General features: G+C 32.2%; 1 protein-coding gene across 1 annotated transcript in view; it reads left to right on the forward strand.

Annotated features, from left to right (window-relative positions):
* Nucleotides 1–1,575: 1,575 nt before the first annotated feature.
* The window catches only part of LOC149422003 (SEC14-like protein 2), a 58,805-nt gene continuing 48,085 nt past the window's right edge, over nucleotides 1,576–12,295 (forward strand). The window contains exon 1 of the mRNA XM_089634211.1: nucleotides 1,576–1,811. Within this exon, the coding sequence (XP_089490337.1) occupies nucleotides 1,749–1,811 (63 nt within the window). The 5' untranslated portion in view covers nucleotides 1,576–1,748. The remainder of the gene's footprint in view (nucleotides 1,812–12,295) is intronic.

The following is a 12,295-nucleotide window of genomic DNA, read 5'->3' on the forward strand; positions in this document are numbered from 1 at the left end:
GTGCCACTACCAGGACAGAGTTTTTTGGCGGTTCGTCTTCTCTTCCTAATTAGTTAGTTTACTCTTATCACCAGGGCTACTGCATTTTGCTTTTCATCATAAAAATATTTGGCAGAAACGAGCAAATAGTTCAAAATGCTACTCGCATGTCCATTCAAAATTATTATTGACGCTGGAGCCGTCAGAAAAAGTCTAAATCCCGGAAGACATTTTATTTCCGCGATCATCAATAATCGTAAAATAATGTAGTATATATATGCAAGGTCAAATAACCAAATTAATGCAAATTGCACAAAAATAATGAATAAACGATGTTTATGTTTACAGCACGTCTCAATTTTATGTTGTAATATTGTTGTTGCCCGCCAGTGATGTGATGTCAAGGGAAATTTCCCTAGATTTAGGGGAGAACGATATTTTTTAGGGAAAAGGGAAATCAGCACAAATGTAGGGAATTTTTGTTATTTGTTTTTGGGGTGTTATGCCGTGTTGCGCTAACTCCTTCTTTAGCCAACGTTTCGGACAGCATTGCAGTGTCCATCATCAGGGCAGATGTGTTATTGGTTAATAACATCTACATCTGGTTATCGGTTAATAACACATCTGCCCTGATGATGGACACTGCAATGCTGTCCGAAACGTTGGCTAAAGAAGGAGTTAGCGCAACACGGCATAACACCCCAAAAACAAGTAGCAAAAATACTTTTGGCCGTGAAAATCTTAAATCATAAATCTAGGGAAATTTCGAACTCGGATAAAAAATTATTTTGCATATGACAATATTACTTAGCTAACTAAATAACCATGGGTTATTAGGCAGAGAGGATGGACCGCCAAACAACTCAGTCTTAGCACACACTTCTTGCCTCATTCGCATTCATACATTATCTTCTAACAGAGATATTCTGACTATTGACATAGCCAGACTCAAGTATCTGATTCACTTGATCGTGCCATGTATTCCTCAGGCATCCCTGACTTTTGTTACCATTAGCATGTGCGTCATATATTCTCCTTACACTCCTTTCTTCGTTCATTCGCTCTACATGCCCAAACCATCAAAGCGACCCTTTCTTACTTACTCACTACGCTTACATCAGCCTTGCACTCTGTGAATCTCCACATTTCTCATACGATCATACATGGTTTTACCAAACATACTCCGTAGAGATTTCATTTCTACAGCATTCAGATCTCATTTCTACAATATTACTTGGATAGTCAATAACATGATTGTATTATAAGTTTTAATATTGGCACCACAAATTGTACGATGATAATAATATTTAATCATCTATGGGCGTGTACAAATAAATAAATAATAAATAAATCTAATTTGGTATAGGTACTTAGTACCTACCTACTTCCAATGTATATATTGTGCAATATGCATCATACAACAGCATATTTATAGGATTCCCAGTTACCTCAAATAATGTTGATGTAAATCAAGCGATTTTTTATTAAATCTAGGGAAATAATTTTTTTAGGCATACCATCACTGGTTCCCGCCGCGAACTCATCAATCGGTTTTGTTCGTGGTTTGTTTATTCAAAAGCTATTAAAGTTATTATTTCGCCGAGGCGCGTGGTGTGAGGTTGTGTCTCGCGTCTTGTCTGCCTGGTTCGAAATATTGTTTGTTTACAACGCAAACAATTTATGCATCGTATTTTGTATACAGTCCAGCATTAATATCTCGCGACTATCTTTTCTTTGTGTTGTGAGAGTTCTTCAAATACCTGTGCAAAATGCCGCTAGTGCCAGCTACCAGCCTCAACTTGGACGATGATCAGAGATTCGCCCTGATGAAGGTTAGTTACAGTCTGACAGATTTACATATAAACACTCCGTTGACGCATCAATGATGCAGAGACCAGATCAGATATAAATATACCCTTTTCTTTGTGAACAACATTCACAACATTGCCGTTTTGCGTTGCATGATGGATCATAATGATTATGTTTTCAAATAATTAAGGTTGGTTAAGGGTCAAGTTCATAACCGAAGTAGATATTTCAATATCAACTTGTTCATTGATATAAATAAATGTATATTATCTAAAAAAATCGACGTTGACATTTTTTGTTGTTGTAATCATAATAATATAATATATAGGTAGATTAGATAGCACTGGCAATTTTGTCGTGTAAAAAGAAAAAGTTTTTTTATATTATTCCGGCGATATTTTTTAATAAAATGTATTTCTCAAAGAAAATATTGTACAGAGTAATACTGTAACCTTTCACTATTATAATTAGGTACACCTATGTACTTTTCTATCTACATTTAAAATTATGCTTTGTGTATATTGAGAATAGAGGAATTTTTTTATGCTTAGATTTTAAAAAATGCGGAAATAAAATAAAAACTGTAAATTGGCATCGGATTACACAATTTACCATAAACGATTTGTTTGGTAATTTTTAAAATATAGGGTGCCCCGAGTAGAAGATATATTCAAGAAAAATGCAATTATCCAAATTTATAAAGATAATATAATCAAAAAATTTGAAACCCATTTATCTAAAAGATATCAATACAATATCAAAATTCCAAAATGTAATACCAAACAAATGCAAAATAACTATAAATATTTAAGCGCCCTTGAGGTGTTTTTGCACAAAAACGGCGCTATACAAGTCATCCAAGTATTATTATTATTATTTAGGAATAAAGTATTTCAACAACCTTCCGATTGAAATAAAGAAATTAAAGGATATTAACATACTTAAACTAAAACTAAAGTTACTCTTTCAGAAATAATTAACTAAATAATTGCCTGTTTTTCCCTTCATTGATATTTATTATCAATCTATACTCATCTCCACTGTATTTAGATTTTGTCTCTTTATATGTATATTGTTCCTATCATATATATACTTACTTATAGCATAATGATTCTATTTTTCTTATAATTACTGTAACTCTTTCACCAAGCACAAGAACCAGTTTCTTCATTGGTGAGATTGCGAACATAAATATATTTTGTAATGTAAATATATTTTTTATGTAGGTACTCATATTATATCCTGTACCCACTTTATATATATTAAATAAAAAAAAATATCTCAGGTAAATCTTCGGCGTCCAAAATAACTCGTTGTTTTTCGAATGTTAATAAAATAGATTATAATATGCTATGGTTTGATGTTCAACATCATTTAAAAATATAGTATAATTATTATAAACATTTGAAAAATGTCTTATTTATCTAACTAGGAGAAAATCCCGTCTTAGGACAGGCAGTTTTAAATAAACTGACATACATACGTTGATGCTTGATTACCAAAGTTATTAAAATAATAATTGTAAAAATATATATTTATTTTTGGGATTATAACCAGTCGTACAACTTCGAGGTCATACAAAGGACAAGTGTTTTTCGTCATGCGGAAAAAAGGTATATTTTGAAATTACGCTGTCAGAAAATTAATGGTAGCTACCCACCATACGCATTGTTACTACGTAATAATAGGTCTGTTGTAGGTACCTACCTAATCAATCGTGAAAGAGGGATAGCATACAGACAAAAGATTTATCTCATCAGAAGATAATTATAATCAGTACAATTATGTGGTAATATTTCGAATGACTCAACGATGCAAGACAAAGGATTTATGCAATAATGGTCAAATAACTTGGTTAAATTTGTCGCCTGTTTAGCAACCTCCCCATGGTATATTATAATTTGCTTTATATTAATTTGCGTTACCTATCTGTGATTTGTTAGGTTGTTTTCAAAGTTTTTTTAGGGAATCGATAGTAATTATTCTTACAATGGTCCATATCATGAAATTTTTATTTTTTATTTTCCATTAATTTCCTTTACTGGGAGCGTCGCGGAAATTTGATGTTTCAAAACGTAGGTACCTACTCAGTTAAAAACTCCCTGTCTAAAAAATATGGCGTTGCATATTATTTTTTACGTGTTTTATATAATTTTCCATATATAAATTTCTAAATAGTATAAAACAAAGTCGCTTTCCGCGTCTGTCTGTGCGCTTAGTTCTTCTAAATTACGCTACGGATTTTGATAGGATTTTTACTTTCATTTAGAGAATTTTTCGCTTGGCGGACGTCCGGCGGCCACGGGGCATTGATTTTTATACAAATCTATGGTTTTATTCGGAGAATGATGAAATTTTGCACTCTTGACCTTCAAAACAGTGTCCTGACCTTCAAAACAAGTTCTTTGCCTTCAAAACAAGGGGTCGCTGTCTACGTCTGATTTCGAAAAATTCTCTGTAAAGCCCGGAATTCTCCAAATTCAAATATGTAATAATGTGATATTATTGTATATCTAACCGCGCTACAGTTCACAATTTTCATTGGACAATCTACTGCACGTAGAAACGCACCGCAAAATGAGTCATTTCATATTATTAAACCGTCGCTACACAATATTTTATCTTATTAAAATACCAACAGAATGTTGTAACATTTCTCTTGTCTTATTTTTATATTTATTTCTTGTTGGGTTATTTCCCGCATTCGTAATTATTTTGTTACAAAGCTTTTATAATGTCGTGCATTTGCACTCTAATTTCACGTTTATGAGTAAAACCTAGTAGTTCGCATAGAGTAAATTAATTATACATTTACGGTTACTCCCCTTTCTCCTTAACGCGTCGTCAGCTGTGTTTTACCCATCAAACACAGACAACACGATGACCCGCTGGCTTATGAACTAATGACAATGACTAATGAAAAAATGATAACATTATGATGTAGAGAATAATGCATGATAATACTGTCGTTGTACGAACTCAAATTCATTCCAATGATTACTCTGTGTATATCATGGTACATACATAATGGGTGAAAGTCAGCCCACGTTGAATTTAAGGGGCGAAATATGAATGTATTCATAATGCAACGCATATACACCAACCGAACTTCCGAACTGAACCTTAACTTATGGGAAAGGAACAAAGCAACCGCAAAGGACGCAAAACGCCGATTGAAGTTGCTTCGTTCCTTTCCCGTAATTCCACCATCATACGGTACGTACCATTATACAAAGCTGGTTATTTTTTAAATATGACCGAAGTATGAACCTCCCATTGCGGTACAAGGCGATGGGGCTGAACCACCGATCAAGTATTATCTAGACAGGTCGTGTGAATCTGAAAATTAACACCGAAACCAATATATTTGGTTCAAGAAAATATTTATCAAAGTTAAGCGCATTATCTCGCAGTCGAAAGATCGGTATAAGCATTACTTTTAACCCTTTGTTGACTTGGCTCGTCTTCCAGTGAGTTCGTCCAAAACCTCCTAGATCACAAGGCCGGGACACTCATTCAAAGCAGCCTCCTAACTTGTATGGGATTTTACAAAAAAAATCGTTTAAATTTTTTTTTCAATTTATTCTTATTTATTAAAACGTCATTTTGTTAATTTAAAAAAAGAAATAAAAATACACATTTGAAGGTTCTCATACAAGTTATAGGCTGATTTGATTCAGTGTCCCGGCCTGATTGTTGGTCGATGATTGTTGTGAAGATCATTTTTCAAACACGAATTTCAGTCAGTTAGCAATATTATTATGGGGGCTCTCGCGGACTTAACATTAACAATATAATCAGATATATGAATATTTAAAAAAATATATACTTATACTTCATAGATAGCTTCGAGGCGGCATATCGTTTAAAGTAACAATTGAAAAAAAAAATTCTTTCTATCAAAACAACTACGTCACGCAACAAATTTTAAATAAGACACACTTTACCAAATATTAAATAAGATTTGGGGTAAACATAGCATAACTCATAGTAATTCTTAGTCTAAGACTCTTTTCATTAAAATTATTATGTATTCGTCTATGAAAAAATCATAAAGAGTAATATTTGGTAGAAAATTTGGATAATTAAATACGCTCCCTTGAGGTGATATTTTACATAAACGGTGCTGTACAAATTATCCAGTTATTATTATTCATGTTTTTTAATGGTTTGCGTTCCACTTTTAATGCTCCGATAACTTCTTGCCTCGTTTGGAATTAATCTTTCTTATAATTTTTGTGGTCCGGGTCAAACAAATAAAACTATGTATGTATTAATTTTATAGCTCAGGGAGTGCCATAACCTTACTGGTTCCAGCCAATGGGATGGTAACACAAACAAAACAAACCACTCAAAAAAACCGGAAATACATATAACTGACTAAGGAAACAATACTAATGCCAGTTCTTCCGTGCAATATTTCCATTTTACTTAATTCATATTCAGCATTTTTTATTGTTAGATATTGTAATGTTGTATAATTTGAATCATTTTGCAGTGGAGGGTCTTTTAAATGTTTGTAGTATCACCCGCGAGGCGAAAGAGTTATCACACCTAATAAGAATTCTTCGAATAACAAAATGCAACAATGCGTGACACAATATTCAAAAACGATTCTGGAACTAGAAATTTTCGAATTAGGTTACGTTAGTAACACAATACTGAATTTAACTGAGTGAATCAACAAACATCATAAGATCATTAGAAATGCGTCAGCATATAGATATACAATTATAATACACACCGGTAAAGAAAACCGTTCACGCGTTCTGAATACATTTTTTTATTTATTTTTTTAGGTTTGAAAACTGCTCGCTCGTCGTAGGTTCTCCACCACTGCTATAAATTAACTATCTGGAAGGACATCTGTAATGGGAATATAATAATAATAAAAAAATAATAAATAACTTATATCATTGTTCAATTCCTGTAATATTCAAAAATCTGTTAATGAAAAAATAAGAAAATACATAGATTTAGGAAATGAGATAAAAAGAATTTGGCATTCTCAGACTATAAAAATATTACCATTCGTTATTTCGGCTACTGGCATTATACCTAGCTCTCTCATTAAAAATTTAGGCGTATTAGATCTATCAAAAAAATTATATATAAAGATGCAAAAGTCGGTCATTTTGAATACATGTAGGATGACGAAAGATTTTTTAAATATTTATGTTGAGGGATCAGTAGGATTTATAGGCCCTGTTAGGAGTTCTACCGAGCCGAACCCTCTGATATGAAAATATCTGGAGTCGGTGAATTATTTTCCCATTTGATCTCTGGTGAGTTGACGTGTTGTTCTTGTATTGTTTTGTATTTATTTTGCTTATATAATGCACTTGCATAATGTTGATTGACTAGATGATCATTTGTGGAAAACTGTGTGGAAGGGTTTAGTTTTTCCTATGGGGAAAGATTTAACCCTGACATAAAACCGGAAAAGATAATACTAGTTGCAGTGCCCGGACTTTACACAGAGTTTTTAGTAATTTTATGTACACAGTAATAATTTTCCTCTTATTTTAAACGAAGTTTGCAAAATTTTTCGAGAAATAACATAATTCTGCTTTAAGGGGTGGGAAAATGGGATGAGGGTGGTTTTTCGCCATCTCGGTTAGACACTGTCTACTTCTTCTTGTTCTGAAGGGTTACATTTCAAGTTTTTAAAAATTTCTTCAATCTTGGAATAAAACTGTAGATTTGTATTAAAATCAAATCTACCGCCCGCCGCCGACAATCTTTTTTACATAAATAGCACATTGTTCGAGGTCGCTGATAAAACTTGTTTCACATTTATCATCCAACATTGAAGCCACAAACGGGTTATTCGCATATAAATAATAGTGCACTCCTATTTATAGACGTTTAGCTGCAAATATTATTATTTTATCCAGCGCTGATATCCGTGTCTGTCTGTTTGTGCGCTTAGTTGTTCTAAACTCTGCAACGGATTTTGATTGAGGTTTCACTGTCATTTAGAGAATTTCTTCTGGAAAGTTTATATATAATACATGCGCATTATATTTACAGAAAGTAGAGAAAAGTCGATGTTTTGAATCAAGTCGTAAAAAATATATTTTCGTGCGCTTACACTGTTAACGCTGGCTAAACCTTATGCTAAACAAAGTAAAAACTAAATGCAGAAAAGACCGTGATGATATTTGTCTATATATTATTTCCTAAAGAGATCACCACAACGGTCCCTCAGAGATCCACCAGCAACGCTGGGTACACGTCAGCTAGTATAGATATATTATAAATAGAAGAGGTCCCTATGTGCTCCCTTGTGGTACACCAAGTCTACCACTGATACTAATTTCTTATGCTTATTTTTAATGCGTAGGAGCTAAATTAAAGGGTATTATAGTCATTAATCATTGAAGTTTTATAGTTTCGATGAGACATGAGGTGAAAAATAGGTTCCGATGTGTATGATTATACTATTATCACACGGTAAAAAGAAAACCGTTGGAGAAAAAACTAAGGTAATTGTTAGGTAGGTAGGTACCTACCTACTGATAACTTTCAATTTAATGACACCATCGATGTCACTGTAAAGGATCTTGACTACATTTCTTAATATGTTTAGTTTTTAATTTTCTGAAACATTTAGAATTACTCATTTATTTGATTTTATCGCAAAGCGGCAATACTTCGACCTTATGATATAATATCCCAGAGATCTGAGGGGTTAAAGTTATATTTAAAAGAATACACATTTTCTGAATCAAGGAGTGAACTCCCAACGTGCTACCGCAAAAGAGTTTTTGGATAAGTTACCATCCTGTTGATTAATGATATTTCTTTGGAAAGTTCTGCACAATGGATTGGACCATTAGCACGATAGCACCCAGGCCGTAGACTTCACCAAATACAACTGAAAGTAATACCAACGCTCGATCGTAAATACCAATACGAATTCTCATCACGCAGTGTAACGTCACTGATACACGGTGAAAACGGTCCCATTAGTAAGTAAAAAGAAGAACGTGCGGACGGTATAAAATGTGAAAGGCGTTTCGGACTTCTTTCTTCGGCGAACGGCACTTGTTTCACCAATAGACTTACTTTTATTGACAAATTGCCGTAAATTTTATATTCTTGCCAGATACGGTAAAAAGTTATCTACTGAAAGTAAAAGTTACGCTGGAGTTCATAACAATTCTTTCACTTTAAAAAAAAAGGTACAACTTTTCGGTCATGGTAAAATTTCGACTTCTGTAAATAGCATTGAAAATCGACCAAGCGTGTCTCTGTGTTTTTTTTATCCTGCGTTGATTTCACAGGCCTAGTCAATTCAATTTATTATGACATAAACTCTACTTTTTCTAACTAATGTATTTTTGTATCGTGATCTTTGAAAACCTTTCAATATAAACAATGACAGCTGTTTGAAGTTTCTAAAACATTTTTCTAATAAGTGACCTTAATCACTATATTCGAAGTTATCGCTGACTGTTGTAACTTCGAAAATAGTGATTACAGTTTACAAACGGAATTCTCAGCTACAGACCGACGTTCGTTTCATTGTTATCTTTATTTAAACCTTCAATTTCGTTTTGCACTTTGACCGAAACGTCACTCTTTACACAAAAATTAACAATCTTTTTTTATTATTGACATACAGGGTGCGTTTTAAGTTCTAGTTCGATGTTTTTTTATTAACTTTTTTATTATTATTATTTTTTTATTTTTATTATTTAACATTATAAATGATAACAATATGCAGACTTATATATATATAATTTTTTCGTTATTATTCTATTTCTCCATAAGTTGAGCTCCAGGAGCTCGTGTTTATGGGAGGAGTATTTACATTTAGTTCTAATGATTTTTTAAACAATAATCAAAAACTTTTGAAATAAATACAAACATAATATTAACATAGGTACCTACACAAATTAGAAAATTGTGTTTTTAAAGATAATTAAAATAATACATCTTTTTACAGATTAAGTAAGCGTGAGGAAATTAAGGGTACAATATATCAAGAAAAATTTAGAAAAATAGTTTTTTTTAAAGACAATCAAATTAATGTATATATTTTTTACAGATTGAGTAAGTGTAAGAAAATTAGGGGTACAATATATCATTATCCAATTTGAGGGACTTAATTAACTTTTTGAATTGTTCATAATTCACAGTTTCGGTTACACTAATTTTATTTTTGGACAATAATATATTGTACCATCTCACACCTAAATACGAATAGTGGTGCTGAGCCGTGGTCGTTCTAAGCATAGGAATGGCTATTAAGCCATTAGTTTTGAATCTATTGCTTACGCTATCTGAGGGGTGAATTTTATAAATAAAATATTCTTTATAAATTTGATATAAGGCGATTCTCTTATACAATTCTGTGATAGATGGTACATTAAATTCCTGAAATATCTCTAAAGTAGGGGAGTCATATGGTTTTCTAAGGATGATTTTTATAATTATTCTTTGAATTGTAATTAAGGGTTGTAAAGAAGTCTTAAAAGCCTAAAAAACGACATACGATTTTATAATTTTTATTTTATTAATTGATTATATTATGGTCTTTTTAATATTACGTATAGAATATGATGTCGGTCAAGTGGCCGCCTCTGGCCGTGGAATAAAGGCGAGCTCTTTTAATTAAGCACATTTTTCATAACATTTTCACAGACTTCTGTAGTTATTTCAGCAATTTCGTTTCGAATGTTGTCCTTACATCGAGGTTTGTTTGGTTTATTGGTGTACACCTTTTCATTCAAGTCCTATAGAAGAAATCGGGAGGGGTCAAATCAGGGGATGGTGAGGGCCAGTCGATGTCACCACTTTTTGACATTATTCAGTTAGTCACGTGATTTTCTCCGCGTTCACAATTGAACAATTATTCAAATAATTTCAACACGTTGTTGCGGCGTTAGATGCTCCATTATAAATTGTTATCGACAACATCCTACAAATTACCCAACAATCAATCCACACGAACATTAAGCTACTTTACAATCAAGACATCCACAACCACAATACTCGGAATAACAATAAAATCCGCATTCCTCTAACACACACTACGAAATATGGAATAAAATCTCTTAAATATGTTGCCTACACACTCTATAACTCTCTTCCAGATATGTATAAAAACAGCCAGCATATTCCAAAAATTCAAAGTCAGGAATTAAAAGAATATTTTTTAAAACATTTAAAAACGAAGTAATTCTTGTCGTGTTGTACTTTGTTTTCTTTTTTTCTCTCTCCTTTTCTATCTCCTGTATTCGTAATCGAGCAAAATCTATTTTTACCAATTTATTAGTGGGTAAGTACCTTCTTCTAAATTCCTATCTTGGCTCTGTGCTTATGTGTATATATCCCTGTCTGTTTATTTTTTGTTTCTTCTTGTTTTTTCTACTTAACCTCCCCTTTTCAATGTTTGTACTGTTTCGTATGCGAAAATTATAATCAAAATACCAATGTAAAATTGTACCTATTAACTCCCACCTATGTACGAGTATTGTAAGTTCATCTCGTCCTACAATGAGTTTTTACAACGGGATTGTTCTAGCAAGAAATAAATAATAATAAAAAACGCAACTTGTACGAATGTCGCTGAAATCTTAATTTTAATCGTACACAAAGGAAATTGGAAATTTTGAAACATTTTCACAAATATTTTAGTAACTTGCAAATAAGCTAACGGCTGTTACTTCTGCAAATAAAAGTAATATTATTATTTATTTGAAATCAGTATAAGCCATCAATGAAAGTATCATTAAATTATCTCGAATACAAACACAGATGAAGCTGAACTAAATTAATAAATTAACTCAAAACCGGTTTAATTGAGGATATTATATTTTTTGCAATACACTTTATGGCTATGGCTAATTTAAATATTGCACCGTCTTTCTACGATTAGTGCTAATAAAATATTGAAACAAGATTTATTTAGCAACCACAAATAATAACTGTTACGGCTAGACTTAAATTATGTGGGATTAAAGAAATTTCTAAAATCAATCATGATTTAGCGGATAGTTTTATGTGCAGAATAATTTAAAGTTTTTCTTTTATATATGAACATATATTGAAGAAATTTTTTATTTGATATTTAAAAGAAATTACAGTAGAGTTCCATAGATCAAACTTTATGACAATGAAAAAAGAAATGCCGAAAAATATTCAGTATTTTCGTAAGAGACATTAATTTTTCTACTGCTCACTTAGGACAGGTCGTTTCACAGAACATCAAGTTAATTTTGAAGTTCTGTGAAGGTTCTCTTCAAGTTCTGTTATTATATAATTATTGGCCAGTTGCTTCACATAACTGAAATAATAACAGAACTTGAAATACATGGTGAAGAAATTAAAGACAAATCATTATTATATTAGTTATTTATTCTTATTTTAACTAGCTGTACCCCGTCACGCCTTGCTGTGGCTCAGTCTTTCTGTGCAGATAGAGAAACAATGGCGCATGTTGCTTTTACGTCCAATAGATGGCGCTGTTTAAAAAAAAACATGCTTTTACTCGATA

This window comes from Hesperophylax consimilis, chromosome 8 (assembly GCF_061612785.1).
Source record: "Hesperophylax consimilis isolate HC1 chromosome 8, BYU_Hcon_1.0, whole genome shotgun sequence".
Taxonomy (NCBI): Eukaryota; Metazoa; Arthropoda; class Insecta; order Trichoptera; family Limnephilidae; genus Hesperophylax; species Hesperophylax consimilis.